General features: G+C 38.7%; 1 protein-coding gene across 4 annotated transcripts in view; it reads left to right on the top strand.

The window, feature by feature from the left end:
• The window catches only part of ENPP2 (ectonucleotide pyrophosphatase/phosphodiesterase 2), a 54,673-nt gene that overhangs the window by 20,627 nt on the left and 12,569 nt on the right, over window positions 1–21,477 (top strand). For 3 of the 4 annotated variants that reach the window (XM_065668855.1, XM_065668854.1, XM_065668856.1), the window contains exons 9-17: window positions 2,740–2,795; window positions 4,999–5,064; window positions 5,795–5,867; window positions 14,214–14,325; window positions 15,466–15,591; window positions 17,564–17,595; window positions 18,401–18,528; window positions 20,549–20,636; window positions 20,762–20,849. In XM_065668855.1, coding sequence (XP_065524927.1) covers window positions 2,740–2,795; window positions 4,999–5,064; window positions 5,795–5,867; window positions 14,214–14,325; window positions 15,466–15,591; window positions 17,564–17,595; window positions 18,401–18,528; window positions 20,549–20,636; window positions 20,762–20,849 — 769 coding nt within the window. Of the gene's footprint in view, window positions 1–2,739; window positions 2,796–4,998; window positions 5,065–5,794; window positions 5,868–8,748; window positions 8,759–10,485; window positions 10,647–14,213; window positions 14,326–15,465; window positions 15,592–17,563; window positions 17,596–18,400; window positions 18,529–20,548; window positions 20,637–20,761; window positions 20,850–21,477 lie in introns of all 4 variants that reach the window. The other variant, XM_065668857.1, reaches the window with a different exon arrangement.

The raw sequence follows: 21,477 nt of genomic DNA, 5'->3' as shown, positions 1-21,477 counted from the left end.
GAAGGAGGGTGTCTTTTGGTACATGTTTAAAATTGTTGCCTGAAATAGACAGAATCACATGTAATTTGAGCAGTGCTAACAGTGAGGAGCAGCACGGGACAGCTTCAGCTGCAAAGGGTGGAACTTGGCTGGTGTGATTTGGCCAAAGAGGCAGCCTGAACCACTTGGACCTGTGCAGACCAAAACAACAGAAAGTCAAACTAGAGTTAACAGATGGTAAAATCTAAATGCCGAATTCCCTGGACTCAGTTTGTTGGTACCTTCCCAAAGATATCTGCAAAATGATTCAAACTTTGCAAGAACACAAACACTTTCAAAGAAAAAGAAATCTGCTGCAGCTCAGTAGTAACAATGGTTTTCCAAGTAATGCAAGACCAAAGAGCATAACAGCAGTGGAGCTGACACTCCTCATGCTGAATTTGTATTTGACCTCTTTTCTCTGCTATGGTGGGGTTATGCTCTAGGAATAAATCAGCAATGCAAAGGAAAATGTAATTGATTAAAGTATAGGCCCTTTTTCACCTGGAAAGTCCATGAACTACTAAGTAATATGGAGTAACTCCTGCCCTAGTTAGACACAGGGTGCAGGCTGAAGGTATATAACCTGTGTTGATTTATATGACACAAATGAGCTTGTGGATGCAGTGTGCAGGCTCAGTGACATGATAAGTGGATTGTAGGCACACTTCCTCATCTCTCCTGTTCACCTGCTTCCTTCTGCCCTATCCTGTAAGGACTAATATTATGTGAGCACTTGAGGACAATATCCCTGTTATTCAACAATTCAAAACCAAATTCCAGTATAAATGCAAAGCCATCTTAAATTTTTTTACAGTAGATACTTTGCAGTCACATCATCTTGTTGTCATTGTCACCATGAAACCCCAGTGCTGGTAGAAAGCTGAGGCTGAAAAGGCTGGGGGAGGTACATGGGGGACTCCCCATTTAGTGGCAGATTGAGCATAGGTTAATATGAACCAACCTTGAAATCAGACTCTTGAGGAGAAGCACCTGAAAACAGAAGGATGGACTGCATATCTGTGGCCATTTTGCTCCTGTTGCATTTGGTAAACCAACATTTCTGTAGAGCTAACATGGATGTATTTTTCTCTGAAAAAAAGGGATATGTTACTAAAAAGTTAGAATACAATGAAAACAAAAGATCTTTTATAGCTGTGAATTTAATTTAACTGAATTGAGTCCAGTAAGAGTAAGAAGAGTTTGGAAGAGTAGAAGATGAGAGATCAGTTAAAGGGTGTGACCAGGGCACTGGAAAAGCCAAGATTACCAATTTTCCCATAAATAACATAATATCCAGTTTTAATTGCTGTTAACTATAGCTTCAGAGTGCAAATGATCTTTCATTAGACTGTGCCAAATTTATTTCAATTAAGACTGATGCATGAATAATTCAGGCATGACATTTGAGCAGTCCATGCCCAGATGACGGTTTATAAGTGTCTCTTTGAGCAAGGTAGAGGAATCTATTTTCAGAAAGTTGATGTAAAGTAAACCAAAGATTTTGCAGTTATGAAGTAAGGGAACTACATTTAGTTTAAATGCTCATGAAATGGATAAGTATGCATAAATAGTGGGAAGAAATAATCTAGTTGTACACATGATGCTGGCCTTTAAGCCATTATCACTTTTGAGATAATTTGGATAGTTCCTTGCAAGAGAAATTTAGTTCTGTAGGGTTATAAACTCATATTGTTTGCTTTCCTTAATGGTGAGTCTTTCTGACGTTTGGTCATTCTCATTCTCCTGCCTTGTATAGATATTCAAAGAATAGAAAAGAGAAAGTGGGTGAAGGACAGAGAGATAGAAAAGGATAATGAGGATAACAAATTATATGGTACAGCTTTTATTATGGAAAGATCAAACAAACTAAGGTTACTCGTGCTTGAAAAGTAATAAATAGAGGAGAGTATCATGACTGTTGTAGAGAAGTGGGAAGAGAAAGGATTAATAACCTGTTTTCAAAGTATGAGAACAGTACCCTAATCCCAGAGATACTGGCATGTTGAAAGCAAACAAAACCAAAAATGCACTGATGCAGTGTGTGACTACATTGTGGAACTTTCTGCTCCAAACTGACTTGTAGGCAGAAAAATACCTGGGATTTGAAGGACTGAAAAAAGGATTTGAAAAATTAGTGGAGACTGTTTCCGTCATTTCCATCAAGCACTTGGGATGAGCTCAAAATTAAACATCTATGGAGGAAGGTGTCCTTCATTGCTTTCTTTATAGCCTTGCTCACTCATCTGTTCCCTTTTTTTGTGTTCTCTTTTCTAGCACATTTTCTGTTGATGGCTGCTGGTGTTAGAATATTGGGAAAGAGGCACATTTATGCAAGCACTGCTCAGTGTTAAGCCGTATTCCTTCCTGCAGAGTATCCTCCAACACCTGAGCATTAAAAAGCTCAGGGGAGTAATGATTTACTTTTGAAAATCAAATAGAATACTGGAGAAATTCCTGGCCACAGATCTTAATGCTTTGTATTAAAAGCAACACAGAGTTTTAGGGGTGAAAGTCCACAGCACTGTAGCTGATCCACCAATACAGAACTTGCATAGGTTTGTCACTCCACGTGTTTGAACTGGGGACACAGGCTGAAAACTGCAATTTTCACTTCTAGGCTCAGGGTAGAAGAATGTGTGTTGAAAACATTTCCTTTTGATTTCAGAGGGTAATTAAAGATCTGAACGCATTCTAATCCTCTTATATTTTCCTCATTAGATTTGGATTACTGCAGCCAAGCAAGGGGTGAAAGCTGGCACGTTCTTCTGGTCTGTGTAAGTGCACCCTGTTTTCTGGAGATTTGTAACTAATAATTCAGAATTAATTTGGTGCAAGAGTTTATTAAGTCATTTTTCTTAATCTAAGCATTTGGCAGCTTGGAGACCATACCTGTAAGCTTCCCTTGTTTCATTTGTGCAACGTTTCTGGTGCTACAGTTTGCTGCTTGAAGTTCATCCACTGATTTTTAGCAGTTGTTTGAAGAAAAGATGTGTGAATATGTAATAAGTTACTTTCATTACATGGTGTGTTATTTCACATCCTTAGCATTGCTAGTAATGTTTCCTAGTCCTTTCAGTGTTTGTGGAAGGCTCTTTTATTGTCCTCTTATGTCATCTGACATCAACAGCCTAATTGACTCAAAGCCTGACTCATTCAGTTTACAATGCAGTCTGACCTTTGAGTAAGATATCCAAGTTTCCCTTTCCTAAAAGACAGCCTTGAGGATTTTTGCTGTCTATTCTTTTGTTTAATGGTTCCAAATTATTTTCCCTTGTCCCAGCTAACATATCTTTCCAACCAAAAAATTAATAAATTTTGATAATTTCTGAGTTCTGAGGAATTTGTGTGGGTCAATCTCTCTATTTCATTTTAATGGCAGGATTGCAGGAGCAATGAAAATGGGCAGACCGTCAAGGCTGAAGTACTAAAGGGGTTTGCCTGTTTTTTTGCGATTTCATTAGGAATAATACTCTTTGCTACTCTAAATATCATTTGGCATATGGAAGGAATAGAATAAAATATATTGTGTATGAACTTAATGATAGGTTTAGGCCTGCAGGATGGTTATCTGTCAGAGCTCCAGTCTGGTGCTCTACAAAACAAAGACATTAATGTGATTCCTAAGCTCTAGAACTACATAGTCACCATAAACACCCTGGCCAACGAATGCTTTGGGATACAAAATGTTACAGAAGGCAACCAAGGATATGTCATGTGAATGGCAATAATAAGAGAGCAAGACAGCCACTTCAGCTACAAATGAGATAGATAAATGTATACGTCTTAAAACTTTATTTTTTAATCTGGGACAGAGGATGATTTTTTGGAGAGTTTCAGGCAAACTGTTTTTGGAAAAGAAAAGCGTTAAAACCATCTTAGTACTAAATTAGTTAGTTGAAACAATGGCTTATTTCTTAGTACACAATTAATACAAATTTTAAAGCTGGGCAATACCCAAGATGATTGTTCTGCTTTATGATATTGCCTTGTTTGCAAATTTTAGCACAAATTCTCATTTTTATAGTGGTTTTACAACCAAAAGTTTTCTCTGTAGTTAGAGACTGAGGACCACTGCTGTTCTACATGGCATTAAAAATGAACTCATTTTAAAATGGCTGTTGGCATTTTTATTTCTCTGTCAGATGTTCCCAAAGAGTGCTGAATTCAATTCAGCATGGTGAATCCAAGACAGTTGTATTTGATTCCTGCCCTGGGATTCTGTAATTAATCTGATGGAATCTGGACTGACTATGCTATTGTATTAAAATAGCTGCATGGTTACTGACTAGCAGAGCTTTCCTAGGATGAGCTATTTAACTTTAACAGCTGTTTATAAGGTTAGTCCTTTGCATAGCATAAACTTGGACTCTGCAGCCAAGCGAGAAGTCTCGGGACACAAACAGTGAAATAGGATGAGCCTGTTCTGCAGAGTGAGAAGCTGTCAAAGTTGTGCCAGTCACCATGCTGATGGCCTGGTGTGTCAGATGGCTCTGTTTTCATTTACACCGGACTAGCCCTCAGTCTGATTACCATTAAATCTATGGGAACAGCCTTCAGGACTGCCAGAGCAGGATGATCGTTAAACCTGTACTGATGTGAGCAAATCAATGGTTTTTACTCATGCCAGCTGTCCAATGGTAGCACCATCGTACATAAAAAAGGTCCATCTGGGTTAAAGCTACCAGAATGTTACTCATTTCTATTTAGAACAGTTAGATTTACTGCCTTGAGTTCTGACTCCAGTCACAACCTTTGGTCATCTTTCTTTTGGCATATGTGGACATCCAGGAGATCTGAGGTAATTCTATTTGCAAAACAAGAATCAGGATCAAACAAGAAGCAAAACACAGCATACTAGAAGCAAATAATATTGTTATAATTGTTTTTAATCATGTTAGAATCAGTTCATAGCAAGACTGTGTTGATAGTTTTTGTATTCTATGATAACAAGGTATATTTTTGTATTTTGTGGTCCAGTGTCATCCCCCATGAGCGCAGAATATTAACAATACTGCAGTGGCTGACCCTTCCAGACAATGAAAGGTAATTCACTTATTGGCATCTGCTGTTGGATAACTGCTAGCTTGTCTTCTTCTTAAAGTAGCTGGAAGAGCAAGGGGAAATTTAGTTCTAAAAATAATTTTTGTCTGTTAAATGATATCCCTGATTTAAGGATTTGTTTGGGATTTGTGTTTAGTTTTAACCTTGTATTTTAGTCTCAGCTTCTAACCATCAGCATTTTCATTCTTGTCAATAAATGCGTAGCATGGTTTGGATTTATTTCTTACCAAGAAGCATGTAGTTACATGGATTAACTTGGATTGTCCTTATCCTACTGAGCCTAATATGGTTTAACAACCTTACAGGCAGTGGCAGTTGCAAGACTGGACCCTGAGCAGTGGGAAAATGTTAAGATTTTAATTATGAGTATTTTTTAGTGTGCAAGTTCCCACATGCTACTGGTTGCAAAGCTCAGGCAAGCTGCTGTTGTGATCTCTTCTACAAGACTTAGAAAGATCATGTGTCCTCAGATGGTACCCCATGTGCCTCCCTGCATGTGTTCCTGGATTTAATAAAACTGTAGAACAACTAATTGCTTAATCGTACCATGGGAACATATGACTGCTAAATGATTCTATGATTTTATGATTGAGAAACTGTTCTTTTTCCGTAAAGCCAGCTCTCATTGGAAGGTTGACTTGACCTAACAGATCTGTGGTTTTGTTGTTGAAGGAAAGCTATCCTGAACAAGACCTTTCTTTCTTTCTTTCAGGCCTTATGTTTATGCTTTCTATTCTGAGCAACCAGATGCTGCTGGTCATAGATACGGTCCTTTCAACTCGGAGGTTAGTACAGATTTTCTTCTGCAGATAAACCATGTATCTGAAATGCACTTACTTTTTTCCCCCAATAATTGCCACTGCTCAGAAGTAACATTTCTAGCAACCTTTTTTCACCCATTTCTGCAATATGCTTCCCCTCTGCCAGAGAGCAAAGTTATTATCTAAAGGATTTATCATGTGATATTCCCTACTGAGAGAAGGAACTGCCCATGCCTTTCAGAAGGCTGTTGCTCTGTGTGATACGATAATGCAAATGGAAATATTTACTTGGCAAAGACAAGAGTATATTTAGGTACAACAGCATAATTTAACTCTCCCCTAAGAATTTATCCTTCTTGAAAGTAATAAAAATATAATACAGAAAATATTAAGGAAAAATGCAGAGGAGAAAAAGCTTTCTTTGAAGCTGACAGCCTGCAGTAGCCAAAGTAATAATTCCAGTCTGTCATGAACTGTAAAAAGCTGCTATTTCCAGTTTCATATAGGCCTTACAGGGGTTCAGAAAGCTTTGCCAGTACTGTTCCCTCAGGACCATACTGTTGAGTTTGGAAAAAGTTTTGAAGCACTGTAAGGTATTTTAATGAGAAATGATGTGCAAAGCACTACAGTAGTTTAACCCCTTGGTTGAACTTTGGGTAGCTGGCTGGGACTGACGAGTACTGCTTCCTTGCCAACACTGTCCAGGTGACAAGATCATGCACTTGTTTGGGTTTTGTAGGGAGGGAAAGTAAATTCTGCATGTGAATATCTGCTACTTTGTGTGGCTGGGATCTGGCATCTCCGATGATCTCTGACACCTGGCAAAGGTCCTCTGCAAAGTTCTGGTGCAAATGTAGGCCTGCAGATTGCCATCACAAGACTTTAGGAGGTTTTATACATGCTTTTTAAAGGGTAAACAAATGTTTGCAAATCATGAAAAACAGAAGAGTGTGTCAGTTACCTACCCTTTGTAAGGTGATACAAATCTCCCTGAGCAGTCAGGTACACAGCAGTAGTTTCTTACTTATTTGGTATACATCTGAGAGCTGTTCTCTACTGGAGAAGAGGCAGGAATAGTATTTTTTATTTGCCAGAGTTAATTGGGCTCTTTAAATAAGTTTACAGTGGTTATGAACTTGCTGTGGGTAGCATTCCTGTTGGAGAACTTTGAGCCATGGTCCCAGAGCTGTGAGTGTGAGGAATTATTCCAAACCAGCATTGAAACACCTCACTGGATAGAAAGTAGTCCCTTCTCTGGATAAGTAACAGTCAAAATCTGCCAACACTCTTGCTAAATTGACAGGCATTGATTTGTCTTCATGATGTCATTTTGCTTAAACCAGGAGTGATGTCTGATTTGGTTAAGTGAGGTACTGGTAATGAGAGCTCTCTAAGTCAAGGATTTATTGTTCAGTGATGCTTTATAGTTCCTCTCATTGAAGTGCTACAAATATGTGTGACTTATGACTGACAACTCTAATTTTATGTAGCTGTAGACAGTCACTTCCTTCTGAATGGAGTTTTGGGACTCTTTCCAGGGACTTTGAGGAGAATAGGAACATGATGACATTGAATTTGTTCTTTAAATTGTTGTCTTTAACTAGTTTAGCATCCAATGTGGTAATCTAGTCTCAGGTTAATTATAAGTGTCTAAAAGTGAAGTGTAATGGTATCTTCATAGAAAAAGTCACTATAAAAGCAAAAACACCCCAAAGGATTTTAATATTTGGTGGCTCTTCTGGATGGTTATCTGAAGGTTGCCTCTAATTGCAAGGCAAAGCATAGGCTCTTAATAAGCATGAATTAATAGCTTATGAAAATTTTACAAATAGACTGATTTATGCCATTTGTGTTAAACACAAGAGCATGAAACTGATTGTTAGCAAATTGAGAACAGACAAGTTAGCAGATGAGCATGCATGGGTTTGCAGTTCTGACAGTGGACATGACTTTGTGAATGGAAATTTAAATAAATGAATACAGCTGTGTAAGTACACAGATGCTGAAATTTGCTGGGGGCCTGGTTTCAGGACAGATATTTTATATTGTTTTTCTTGACACTGTTTTCAATATAATTTTTAGGAGCTATGAATTTAAATAAATCAGCTGGAAAGAAAGTCCTCAAAGGGATCCCGTTCAGCTGCTTCCTTGATACCAACAGCACAACCTCTCTATGTAATCATTCTTTTCTTGTATGCAGCTGGCAGCAGTTAGACAGTTGGAGTAATACTTACTGACCACTTCATTTTCCCCAGGCAAAGGCAGACCAGCCAAACAATAATGTTTGAAAACAAGCTCTTGATAATTCTGAGTTATGGTTAAGATAGGCTTCTTACTTCTTTTGAAGAGTGAAGATTTTATGTTGAGTTTTCTTGCTGCTTTTAGTAGCTTGAAGAATATTTTTACACTTTGGAAACCTGAGAATTAAAGTGAGTATTTACTAGAGTTTATTATACCAAATAATGCTCTAAATGCATTTAAAACGTATAATCTAATTTCACCCATTACTGACAATCTTCATCTTCCAGACTTCATCAGATGACACTTAGAGCTTCACAGGACATGCACAACAGCGGAGTGTCATAAAAGCTAGAAATAAAGGGACTTAGATGCACTTTATGGGTGAATTGCCAGTGTTGTTGATGAAAATGGAATACAAATTATGGCCAGCGTCCAGTAGTGTAACACTGCATGTCCTCTAGCGTTATGAATTTCAGTGTAAATGAGTTGGCTGTCTAAGATTTGGGTTTTATTTTTGGGGGGGGGTGGACATGAATAAACATCACAGGAAGTATTTCAGTGAGTTCCATTATGTTTCCAGGAGTAGTTACGGGAGTTATCAAATATATGCTTGCTCTTGATTTACTTCTGCATTTTGTTTTTCTTTCCCTCTGTGCTTCTGCAGTTGAATTCTGGTAGGTTGTTCCGTCCGGGTCAAGAAGCAAAGCTTTGGCTGGCTAGTTACCCTTGTGATGTTACAGTTCCCTTCTGTAAGTGAGGAGGGATTCGTTTTCCTCCTCCATAACTCTGTTCTGACTCTTCTCAAGCAAGACTAAGATTTGGCTGGTTAATAAGAACTTGGCTTTTTTTTTTTCTCCTAGCTAACATTTTTTTTGAAAATAAAATATCTAGAAATATACTACCATAAGAGCTCTAAAACACATCGAAATCTGGCACTGCTAAGCCGTTCCTGCTGCTCCTCTAACATGCTGTCTTGAGACGGCCAATTTCAGTGTTCAGACGTGGGTCTCCTGCGCTCGCGTGTTTCTGGCATTGTGGAGCTCTGTCTGAGCTGATTCAGAGACAGTAAACCAAGAATCCTTCCTTTCCCTGCCGCTCCTCTCATCAGGACTGCACAAAGCTTGAAGCGTTTTAAAAACAGAAAACTCTGGTGCTGCTTTATTAAAATGCCTTTCTGGAGAGAGACGAATGAGACTGGACTAGAATCTCCTTTCCAGCTGCTTGCCTTGGAAGCAATGAAACAGCATGGCAGATGGTAACATCCCCTTCCTTCCCTTCCCTGTTTACATAGCTCTGTAACTGAACAACTGTGAGAAGCTGCCTAAGTACATAGAAGTTAAATATCATCATAAATCTCCGACTTTTCTCAAGCCCATTCAGCGTGCTCTGTTATATGCAGCATATTGTAGTTACTGCCTCCCTGTAGGTATCATCTATCAGCACTTCACATGCAGTCCTGAGCAACGCCAAGAGCCTGCAAGTTGTGTTAAAGTCAGTGAGAGTGGTACAGTTTGTTGTGGTTTAACCCCAGCCAGCAGTTTAAAATGATGTGCAAGCTGATTAATGCGACAGTAGTTTTTTCCAGTCATGTCTTCATTTTTTCCCCTTCTACAAGTCTATCCCAGGTATTTGTGCATTTACGAACAGTAACATTACCCAGTAAGATGCAACACCAAAAGTGCTAAGAAATTAAATTCTAAAATTGCCCATAAAGCTGGTAATAAGACAGGTAACAGTGCAGCTCCATGCTGAGTCTTGCCATTGTAGTTTTGTCCTGCAGACCTGCAGTCCCTGAGCAGTGCCTAGTGGGGTCCTGGTGATTTCGGTGGGGTGCATGGCTGGCACACAATGGTGGCACCTGTTAATCCTACTGGTTAGGGTACCTGATGTCACTGATTCAGCCAAAAAAAGTGGGTGTGGAAAACCTTTCAGAGGGCCATTTGAACTGGACAGGCTCTAGTACTCGTACCTGAACCATCATCCAAGTGAAATGTTACATTTCCACTAGCACTGTACCCCAGCCTTGCTAAATTGTATGTAATTAATTTTACTTAAACTGAAATTAAGTTTACTTAGATTTGCTAATATTAATAAGTTAACATTTGAAAAATAACTCCCCCCATATAACTATATATTTTCAAAACCAGAAGCATCACCTGTCTTCTGAAACACCAATTTAATTTGCTTGTATGCTGCCCACTCTTGTAACTGCTGTTCTGCTTTCAGTACAATTTGGTGGAGTCCTCTTTAAGAAAAGATAGACCCTAAATTGTCCAAAAGCCTAAATTTTTGAAAAGGCCACAGCATTTATGCTTCAGGATTATCTGGCACAGGTAGCTTTACTATATGTTGTGAGCTGAGACAGGCTTTTTTTCTGAGTCCAGACATCTCTCCCCGCCAGTACAGGAGAGTAGTTATGGCTCCCCTCTTACTGCGCCTAAGAGACCTAAGAGAAAGCTTCCTCCTAAGAGGAGACAGGAAAGACCAGTTGCAGCTCCAAAGAAAGGAAGAGGAAAAGTACATAGCGTGGATCAATATGCTGCGGAAGCTCGTCGGAAGAAAGTAAGTTTACATATGTTCCAAACTGTTATGATGGAAGCGCCACTTTTTAGGCACTATGCTAGCTTTATTTTTTTTCAACTTGAGAGTTCACTCCATGCTTCAGGTTGGGATTTTGAAGACACAGCCTCTATAAATGTACTGAAAGACCCAAAGAAAGTGGCCAAGCCAGGAGCTATGTTTCTCTTGTTCCAGACTCTGTACTAGGGAAAGTCTTTGTAATCTCCTTACAGTTTTAAATCCAGCCATCAGCTGAAGGCACTGTCAAACAAATCCCTGGGAAGATGCTACCAGTGCTGCTAACCCTTCTGAGCTATTACAAATTGTGCAATATATTGTAGCCTCCTTAACTCCCAGCTCATGGGAGCCTGGTGATTGTTTGAGCTTCCATGTGTAGTCATTGTGGTTGTGGAAAAGTCCTGAAAATGTGACTCATAAAATCTTAAAGGGAAAAAAAACTTCAAAAAGTTGTTTAAAGAACATGTATTTTAAAGTTGGTTTGTGACTTGGGAGGACATTCTTGATTGCATGATTTCTGATCTCTGCATTTGCAATAGAAGTGGTGCCTAAGTCTGCTTTCACGAGAAAAATGTTAAATGGAAATTTCTTACTACGAAAAGGTACAAGTGGAGGAAAAGGGTATTCCTTAGTGTATCATCTTTCTCCAGCTGGCGCTAACACACTGGGAGGGGTTATAGACAACTTCAGTATTATTTTTATTTCAAAAATTGAAATAATAATTAAAAAAATCTTCAAAAAAGCAACCTAATATTTCTCCTTTAGGCTTTAAACAAAAGCCTCGACACTCTACCCTCTCCTACAAGAGGCTATAAACACTTTTCTCAGCAGGTTTTTTTTGTGAGGGTGTTTTCTTGACTTGTTGCGTGATTCAATTTAAACCAGTTATTTTGAGACTGATTCTGTAAGTGTGAAGTCATGACAGACAGTGACACGCAAAAAATGATCAGGTATAAGAAAACAGAAATTTTCCAGAGAACTTGTGACACAGATTTACCTGAGAGGAGAACTGAGAACTGCTATGGATGATATTGCTATTACTGATCAATTTGCCATTCCAAGTTATACCCTTCTGTCATAAAGTATAGCTTATAACGTTCCTGCTGATGTGAGTTTATGTAACATTTCTATTTTAATTTCTTTCTTTCTCTGGATGAAAAGGTCACCCAAACTTAGCCCTAAAGAGCTCTTTCTGTTCTAAAATATGAAAATTTATCATTATTATTCCAGAAAAAAAATTCCTAATATTTTACAATAGTTCCCGTTGTATCCACAAGTTAATCTTTTGGTGCTGTTTGAGAGCAATGGAATATAGTACAGGCTGGATCCTACAAATTAAAAAAACCAAAACAAAATAAAAAATGATAAAGTTATAAATTCTTTCATCCTTCTAATCAAGCTTCTTCTAAGGAAAAACTCGGGAGAGAATCCAATGGTGTGTATCTCAGATCTCATACCCAGAGCTGTCACAGTAGTGAAACTTTTTATTGTAGCACCATCTTAGAGATCCATAAATCCTGAAAGAGAAAATGTTTCTGTACAGGCTTCCAAAGTCTTGATATCAACATACTAGGTGAAGAAAGGTATATGCAAGAGTTTTACTTGTTTCCCAATAACCCTTTGGAGGCTGCATCTGGGAAAGAACATGAACTGTAAGAGCAACATGTCCACACAAAAAATCCTTGCCTGAAGATGCCACCTGCAGCCAGCCTTAGGCTGCAAAGACTGTTTGTGGAAAAACTTGAGCACTGTGTAGAATAATAAAGGATAGCTGAATTTAAAATTGAAGAGAGACAGAATGCAATGAGATGAAGAAATATAAGTGAGGCCTTTCTAAGGGCTGCTTTGAACACAGTCAAGTAGTGAAGACAGCAGATTTGGGTTTTTTTTTTTTTGTGGTTTTCTGTGGTTTTTGTTTCTTTTAAAACCAAGATTTTTCATTTATATTGATCTTCTTACTTAGAAATGTGTCTGCAGGTTTACAGATTAATTTGGTGAAAAGGGTATCTAAACAAAATCACCATCACTTGAAATCCTTGAAATCTCTGGAAGTACTGTTGCTCTATTTTTTTATTCTGATTACTTTTTAAAAGAAGCCTCAAGCTTGCTGACAAATGTAAACATTAATGGGAAATCCATCTGGATTTCCAGGATCCTTGAATAAGCTTTGGATTCTGAGTAAAAGTTGTATTTCCTTATATGATTGATGTTATACAAATACAGCTTCATAAAAATGGAATTCCCATTTGTTGAAGAAATTCATTTCAGAGTGGAGGAATACTGAAACAGACAATTTCCTTTTCTTCTAAACTTGAAAGGTTTCAAAGTTTTAATTGAACTGACTTCTTGTGCTTTCCTGAATTAAAGTATTTCAAAATTTTACTCTTTGCCTGAACCACTTCCATATGTTGCAAAAACTGTTCTTCTTGTTCCCCACTGTGAATCCATCTCTCATGAGCCTCCTCTCTGTATTTATAGTGCCGCATGGGAGATGACATATCCTGTCTCATAACCTATCAGACTCGTTTAACATCCATCCCTTAATGACTCAGGCAGAAGGAGAATTTCTGAACCGTCTCTTTCTGGGTCAAACTAACATGATGTTTATTTTTTCTTCTCAGAAAATTCTGCCAAGGTCTAGGTTTTTCTGATTCAAAATTTGTTAGCATTCTGTTTGTCAACGGGAGGATGTTTTGTTGTGGAGACTTGGACCAGCCAAATCAAACAGAGAAGCAAAGAGGAAGTTGGCATATAATGACAAGAAATGTTTTCTTCTCAAAACCAAAACAAAATCTGAGTCTTCTGCCTAAAGTCTTACTTTAAAAGTTTCCCTTCTTTGTGCCATCTGGTAAAAAATCTTTCATTTCCATACAGCTGACAACAAAATCCTATGAACATGTCTTGGTGTTTTCTGTTTTGTTTCTTGATGAAAAGGAAACTTACATGAAGAAATTGCAGGACTGCTTCCATGTCTTCTGGGGCCTGTTGACAATTTTTCCAAAACTGCCATTTGAGATGTTGAAAACTCTTGGCTTTGAAGCTGAAGAACGCTCCCTCTGAGCCCCATGTGCTGCTCAAGTGACTTGCATATTGTCATCCTAGTATCAGATTGTTATTTGAAGCGAATTTCATTAAGTGACTTGGCATATGAATCCCAAGCCCAAAACTTCACTTCATCTTCAAGTTTTGACTAAGCTATTCACATAAAATAGCCTTTAAAAGTCCCACTCTTTATCTACAAGAAACAAACCATGCCCCAAAGTAACGTGTTTTTCTGATATCTATACTTTGTCTTACCAAATCTACATGTGTCCATGGGATCTTTTGCTGTCATGCGTCAGCATTTCACCAGGACTTTTTCATAATGAAATCACAGTGTGGATATAGGAAAGGAAATGGGACTACAGTTGTAGGTGTAACAGCTCAGCCAAGGCTTTGCCTCTTGACCTGGATGGTTTTCCTATCAGTGTTTTGCCAAAGGATCTCCATTTGTAAAATGGGAACATTGCAATGACAGCATTAACTTTTTTTCCTTTCTGCATGTTTATATAGATGATGGTGAATCCTCTGAGAGAGATTGACAAGACAGTAGGACAACTAATGGATGGACTGAAACAGTTGAAACTACATCGATGTGTCAATGTCATATTTGTTGGTGACCATGGTAAAGTAAACAATATTCTTTATCAGCATGACCCATCCCTGGCGGTGTTCAATGCCTGGTTGAATGGGGCTTTGAGCAACCTGGCCTAGTGGAAAGTACCCTGATGCATGGCAGGGGATTGGAACTGGATGACCTTAAAGTCCCTGTTCTCCTTTTCATGAGGAGAGAAGTAGGGCTTTAGAGTGAGACATTTCCATGGCCAAGTAAGTCAAGTTGTCCTACTAGGAGAAAGACTGGAATATCAGTAAGAGACTGTGTCCAGCTTGGATGGGAAATGTCATCAAAACAATGGGGGAAGGAGGAAAATGGTAAGAAGATATATTGGGTCAGGGTTAGATAAAGAGTCACCCAAAAGCAGAGGTATTCTTTAGTAGGTTTCATTCCTTCAGGCGTCAGAAGAAACTCTACAATAGACAGAATAGTAAATATTGGCAAAGAAGAAAAGAAAGCTTTATTAAAGAAAAATGTGACCACGTTTGAGATAAATCTGTTTCTGCATAACATTTTAGCAATGGTAGCAAAGGTCCTTTTCTGTTTAGATCTTTGTTTAAGAAAGTCTCACAATAACTACTACATTGACAATAAAATGGCATATGTCTCCTTTCTGGCTGTAGGGAGAGAGCATAAGGGTCAGGGAAGGTTTCCAGGGGAGGCAGTTTTGTGCTGACAACCGCCTGTGACTGGGAATACATTCCTCCTTGCCACAAACGGCTGTAGAAGAGAATTGTTTATCTGCGGCTGCCTTGGAACAGACCACCAACAGACAATACCTTTTGTGTGCAGTTTCTCTTAAAATCCTTTGTTTAAAAAAAACCCAAACATCTCCAAAGTAGTACACTAAACTAGAAACAGACTTCCATTTTTCCATGAGCTTAGTTTGGAGATATGTCAGTGCACACATGGTATATGTGGTGACTGTTTCTGTGGTGCTGAGACTGGTATTTCTCTTGTGAAGGCAAGTGCTAAAATCACCCGTAGTTTGATTCCTACCAGTGTCTGATGTAGGAATTAAAACACTGGAAGGAACAAGATTAGTCAAACAAAGGGAAGAATACATAGGCTGTTTGGCATCTCTTCTTGTGCTGTTTTGGAAAACATATTTATTCTCAAGCTGGATTAATTTTTCATTTCCTTCTGCAGGGATGGAAGACACTACATGTGAAAGAACTGAATTTTTAAGCAACTATCTGACTAATGTGGAAGATATAATTTTGCTGCCTGGATCTTTAGGGCGAATTCGCCCCAGGTCTAGCAATAACATAAAATGTAAGTTACTTGTACCCTTTATGTCCTGATAATTAGACTCCATCCCTTCCTTATGTTGCCCAAAAAGTGTTCATATTGGCTGGGCATTCAGAGGGAAGCCCACTGGAAACCAGCTGCTTGCTCCCTTCACAGTCTATAGTTAACAGACCCCACGGTGACACAGCTGTGTCAAGAGGATGGCTGAAATATTCGGAGTTAAAACCCACCTTTTTGTAGCAAGGAGGAGTGAGTACTCAAAGCGAGTTTCACACATCATCTTACATGTCACTGTGACTTTATGCATGCACTTCTCTCTGCCAACAAGCACGATTTGGGGTATCTCAGCCCTGCATGGATTTGATATATATAAAAAGCATCTGGTACCTTTTCTGAGCTAGTGGAAAAGAAATGAATTGTTAATTTTGAATCTAGGAGCTTCTTCATAGTTTTGGCACAGATGAGAACAGCATGGGTTGCTAAACAGCAACAGATTGGGGATGTTGGAGGATAAAAGAGCATGCATTCAGGGCCAATGTTGACAGTAAGACTTACTGCTTTTTTGTACTGTGCTGTTAGAAATTCATCCTGACGGCTTTTGAGATTAGCTGATCTTTGATGAGAGCACTCAGGGCTCAGGCAGGAGTCCTCTGGTGAAACTTACTCTGTGATTTAACGCAGCAGAGACCCAGCTGCATCACTACTGCTCCATTGAGGACTATCACTTACAGGGCAGCAGTACCTGGATGGGGCTTGTGCCAGCACTGTGGCTGCTCTGGTTCAGCATGCCACGGCGAACCTGGCTTTGTTAGCAGTATAAGTTACCATGCAAACTGTGAAACTCATAAATTAACCATAAGCACCTATGGTTTTTGCAACATTTGCTATGAGGGTGACAACTTTTGATAGAGGGGAAGGTCAGCCAACCGACTCATCCTAACGCTTCAGATATACTTTGGTTGAGGCCAGATTTGACAAAAAGATCTTTGAAGAGTAAATGTTTCAGAATAGTAGCAGGAATCATAAAAATGTGCTAAAACTTTCTTAGAATCTGATTTAGGTATGCGTTTGTGTTACTATAATTTAATTGGGTATTTATGCTCTAAGAATATGGAGTGAGTGTGTAAAGATCTGTTGAAAATATTGTGCATGTCGATAAAACTTACTAGACTAGCATAAAGACTGAATTCTTGTACTTTGCAGTCTACTGAAATCTTGTGTTGAGTTCCAGGCATTGGGGTGTTTTTTCCTTTGTGTGTGGTTTTGTTTGTTTGTTTGATGGTTTTTTTTTAAGATCTTTCAACCCTTGAATTCCCAAATTGCTGAGAAACTACTTGTTTTCCTGTAATACCATTTCCCCCTTTTTTCCTCTCCAGCTTCCTACTTGGAATATCTGCAAACAAACAAACAAAAAGATATTCCTTAGTCTTAGAGCTTGGGTTTGTCCCCTGAAATGGCAAATTATGAACTTTTATATTCCTTGTCCATTTTTCCATTCCATAATACTGCCTCAGTACTTCAGACACACCTTTGCAATGAATAAGCGTGTAGCTCATGTTTTGAGATTCAGTAGAGATCATTTCAAGCTCAGCAAGATAATGACTTAAGCAACCAAAGCAGTAATAATTAAGCAAGAGATTTTAATTTCCTAAGATCTTCTCTTAACCTATTTTTTTCTCTCAGGTCTGATAAATGCCACCCCAACCTTTTCACACACCCCTTCACCCTAGAAGAAAACAGAGTCAGTGTGGACTGTTGCTGGTTTTAGACCTTCTGCATCTTGCGTGTCCCTTTAATAGTCCAAAGACATATCCAGAATGTTTTATTGTGGCTTTTTGCATGATATATCCATTGTACTTGTACTAAAATTAGCCAACTTTTAGGAATGATTCTTCTGTAAAACTGTATTTTTACCCTGTGTTTTATTCTGCAAATTGTTCATCTTTTGTATTTTTGTCTTTCTTTTTTTTTTTCTCTTTTTTCTTTGCTTAAACAGATGACCCTAAAGTGATTGTTGCCAACCTTACAGTAAGTATTTAGGACTGGGAGGTATCTCTGTCTACACTGCACTGGTCACGTCACATATTAATTTGGGGCATTATTCAGGATTCTCTCCTCACTCTTTAGGCAGGAAAACCAAACATGAATAAGGAGTGTTAAATGGTGCCCTTCAAGAGTACAGATTAATGTTTGTCATAAATTCCACTGTTTGCTGCTGTAGGAGCTTTTATAACCTTTTTGGGTAGTGCAGAGCCAGAATCTCTCTGACCACCTTGACTCCCTGAACTGAGTCTATTTATTCATTCCTTCAGAAATGGAAACTAATATTTTAGGGTAAATATTTTACTAGTACTTTGAAGATGTTAAAAAAGTTCATTTGATAGCCTCCAACTATAACCTTGCTCTTAATGGGGAAAAAAGTGTTAAACTAAAAGATCATTAAAAAAAATAAATCTGATTTTGTAACCAGATGGCTTTAAATGTATCTGCAGATGAGAGATATTTTGAGCATTCAGCTTTCCTCGGAAACCGAAGTTTTGGTCCAGTTAGAATAAAATTCTTCATCCCTGAGCTAAATAAGTGTGATGTTTTGCATGATGATTTCAAAAAGTCTGTCATGAGAATGGAGCTTTCCAAATAGATCTTTGAATGACTCCCTGGGCCCTGATCTTACGTAAATACTGCACAGAAGGGGTGGACCACATACTTTAGATGTACACTTTGTTTTCAACACATCAATAATGACCTAAACAGCTTGATTTCTGTAGTTCAAGGCTTTATGTGCGTCTAAGCTAACTGTCAGCAGTGTGATTTGTAACTGTTAATTTTTTAGTGTAGAAAGCCAGACCAGCATTTCAAGCCTTACCTGAAACAGCACCTGCCTAAGCGCTTGCACTATGCTTACAACAGAAGAATTGAGGATGTCCATTTATTGGTAGATCGCAAATGGCATGTGGCAAGGTAAATTCTTGCTTTTGCTTCCGTCCTCATTTTCAGCCTTTTTCTCTAAGGAGTGAAACAACTGGGATTGCCCTGTCTTGAGTTTTGAACTCATGGTAAGGTTCAATGATGTTTGGCGCAGCCTATGTGTCTGAGGACACAAAAGCGGTTTAAGGTTTGGGAAAATCAGTAGCTGGACAGAGGGCAGAAACCTGGATTTGTTTCCTCAAGCAGCTGTGTGTTTTTTGACTGATTAGCTCAAATATAGAAGCTGATAAGCTTTTTTAATGCAAGCTTATTCAAACTGGAAAGCAGGGAATATGGAAGGAAGGGGAAGCTATATATGACTGACCAGGGATGTTAGGGGACAAGAGGCTGAGTGGATGCAATAGGCGAATGGAAAGGAAACAGAGATATTGGCAGAGTGGGTAAATGCCTGAGAACATGTGGAAGGATATGACAGCATGGCCATCAAAGTGCCAGCAGGGCACTGAGTTGCAAAACAAATTCATAGAAACCCAAGATGCTTTATCTCAACAAAAGCCCTGTTTTGGGTTGTTCTTCTCCATACGCCTCAAGATTTTCAATTATAAAATATGGGCAAATTTAAATATTCCCACTCGGCTAAAAATCGAGTAAGGAAAAATAAGTTGGCGCTTGTATGTATAGGGGGAACAGGAGAGGAGTAACCTTTCTTTATGAACTGTGCACCCCTTTCAGGTTTAGTATATATTCTGTTTCTCACTTAAAACTTTTGACACATGTTGTGTATTACAGTGTAAGAATGGCTGGGCTTTTATGCATAAAATTGACTCAGTGGTTCTTGGAAGATGACACAGCTTTTGGCTGATGGTAGACTGTTATGCGCTTTAAATTATAGTAGGGTTTTTTGCCCATATAGCTGCCAGGCAAACACACGATGTGTTGCAAGTGTCTTTTGACATCTGTACTTATCTTTCCATGAATTATGCAAAGATCACTCTGCTGAAGCAGTGAATGAGAAACCCCAATTGTTTTCTTGCATAACTTTACTAGCTGGCTGGCCAGCTGCCCTGTGCAGTTTCTGTGGCTAGGGTTCATGTATATTTCAAAGAATCATACTTAGGTCTATAAAAGTTTTAGTTTTACAGATTTTACTGGAACTGATGGGACAGCCAAAGTTGATTCACATTTAGTGATTTCTTATTAATTACATCAGGCTTTCTTTGCCTTATACATTAGTTCTTCTGAAATTACATTCACTGGTAATTCATTTGTTAATGTAACTGCAGTTTGTTGTATATTCACAGCCACGAAAATGGCAATTACAGAACTGATTGCTGTAACTCTAGTAATTTACCAGGCCAAAATGAGCATCATTTTATTGCAGATGAAGAAATTAACTTGTAAGATAATGTGGTCCACTGCCTGCACGTGGCGCTCATAAAAGAGTAAAAAAAAAAGTACTCCAGACAAGCTTGTGCTTACAATTCCTATGACACAATGCTTATTTTTCCACATATTAAAAAAGAAAAACGAAAACAACCAGTAACAAGCTGGTGATTAATATTCCTACGATACAGCACTTACTTCCTGAACTATTCGTTAGAGTCTTTCTGTTTTCCTTCCAGCTTTGTTTCTGCTCCCCATTCTTAGTCTATTGGATGCAAGGCAAACAGGTAAAAGCACTTTACAGCATTATAACATCACAAAAGTGCTTTTTTAGAAGCCTCTGTTGGTCTTTTGAGGATTGGAAGAGTATGGTCCAAAATACCTCCAGTCTGTAGGAAATGATGTGATAAGAGAAACTGAGAAGATAAGTAAACAGATGCTATCGTTGCTGTCAATGAGTAAGAGTTGAGTTAGGTTTGCACCCTTTTATAGTGGGAGCAGAGGGGGAAACCCTGGGGTTGTTGGATGAGCCTGCGGTCCTCACTACTGCTATTCAAGGAAGATAAGCAATGACCTGCCTTATAACCTTATCCCTCCTAGCTCTGTTGTACATTGTCAGGTCAACCACCTGCACCTTTGAGGAAATTTTCTAATACTTTTTTCAATTTAGGAAAGCTGTGGATGTTTACAAGAAACCAACAGGAAAATGTTTCTTCCATGGAGACCATGGCTACGACAACAAGATAAATAGCATGCAGGTATGAGTAATACAGTAACCTTTGTGGGAAGGTCATTAAAGGCAGAAGAAGTCGGAGGTCTCTAAAACATAAATATTCATTGAAAAACCCTACCTTTTAATGACTTTTTTTTTTTTTTTCCTAAGACTGTCTTTATAGGTTATGGCCCTACGTTCAAATATAAGACCAAAGTACCTCCTTTTGAAAATATTGAACTTTACAACGTCATGTGTGGTAAGCTACCTACTTGAGAAACATGCTAACTAACTAACTTAACTAACAGGGCTTCATTTAGCCACCTATGAGCGCATGCCCTGACTTCCTCTCGGTGTCCCTTCCCCAGTCCCAAACACTTGGCTTTTGGCAAGGAGGGTTGAAGGTTCTTCTCAGGGACCTCAGTCTGCTCTACTCTAGCAGCTGGCCAGTAAAGGGGGAGGTACCATAATTTTGCTGCATGCAGCTTGGCAAAGATCAAATACACACCACTACAGTGCGTGGTGTCCACACCTCAGCAGTCTAGCAAGAAGAACCTGCAGTTCTCATGGAGCAGCTAAGGAACATCACTTAGCTTTCTATGTCATCTCCTGGTATGATTGTGTTCCCTGAACTCATATTATAACAACGAAGAAGAATCCAATGATGTATTTTCATTAAGAACTTTAATACTGATTTTCCAGTGAAATAAAAGTTCCAAGCCAAAGGTGCACGTATGTCACTTATTTAAACTTTTTGTTTCAAATATGGAATACTAAGAAGATAATTAGCCCTTCTCTATAAAGCAAGTGACTAATAACGTTGTGTTCCAGATGGCTGGTGTAATGTAACCTACATTGACCGTAGGTTTACACTGGAAGCTGCAGGA

Source organism: Lathamus discolor, chromosome 2 (assembly GCF_037157495.1).
Source record: "Lathamus discolor isolate bLatDis1 chromosome 2, bLatDis1.hap1, whole genome shotgun sequence".
NCBI lineage: Eukaryota > Metazoa > Chordata > Aves > Psittaciformes > Psittacidae > Lathamus > Lathamus discolor.
Note: the sequence above shows the minus strand (reverse complement) of the source record. Positions and strands in the feature narration are given on the sequence as shown.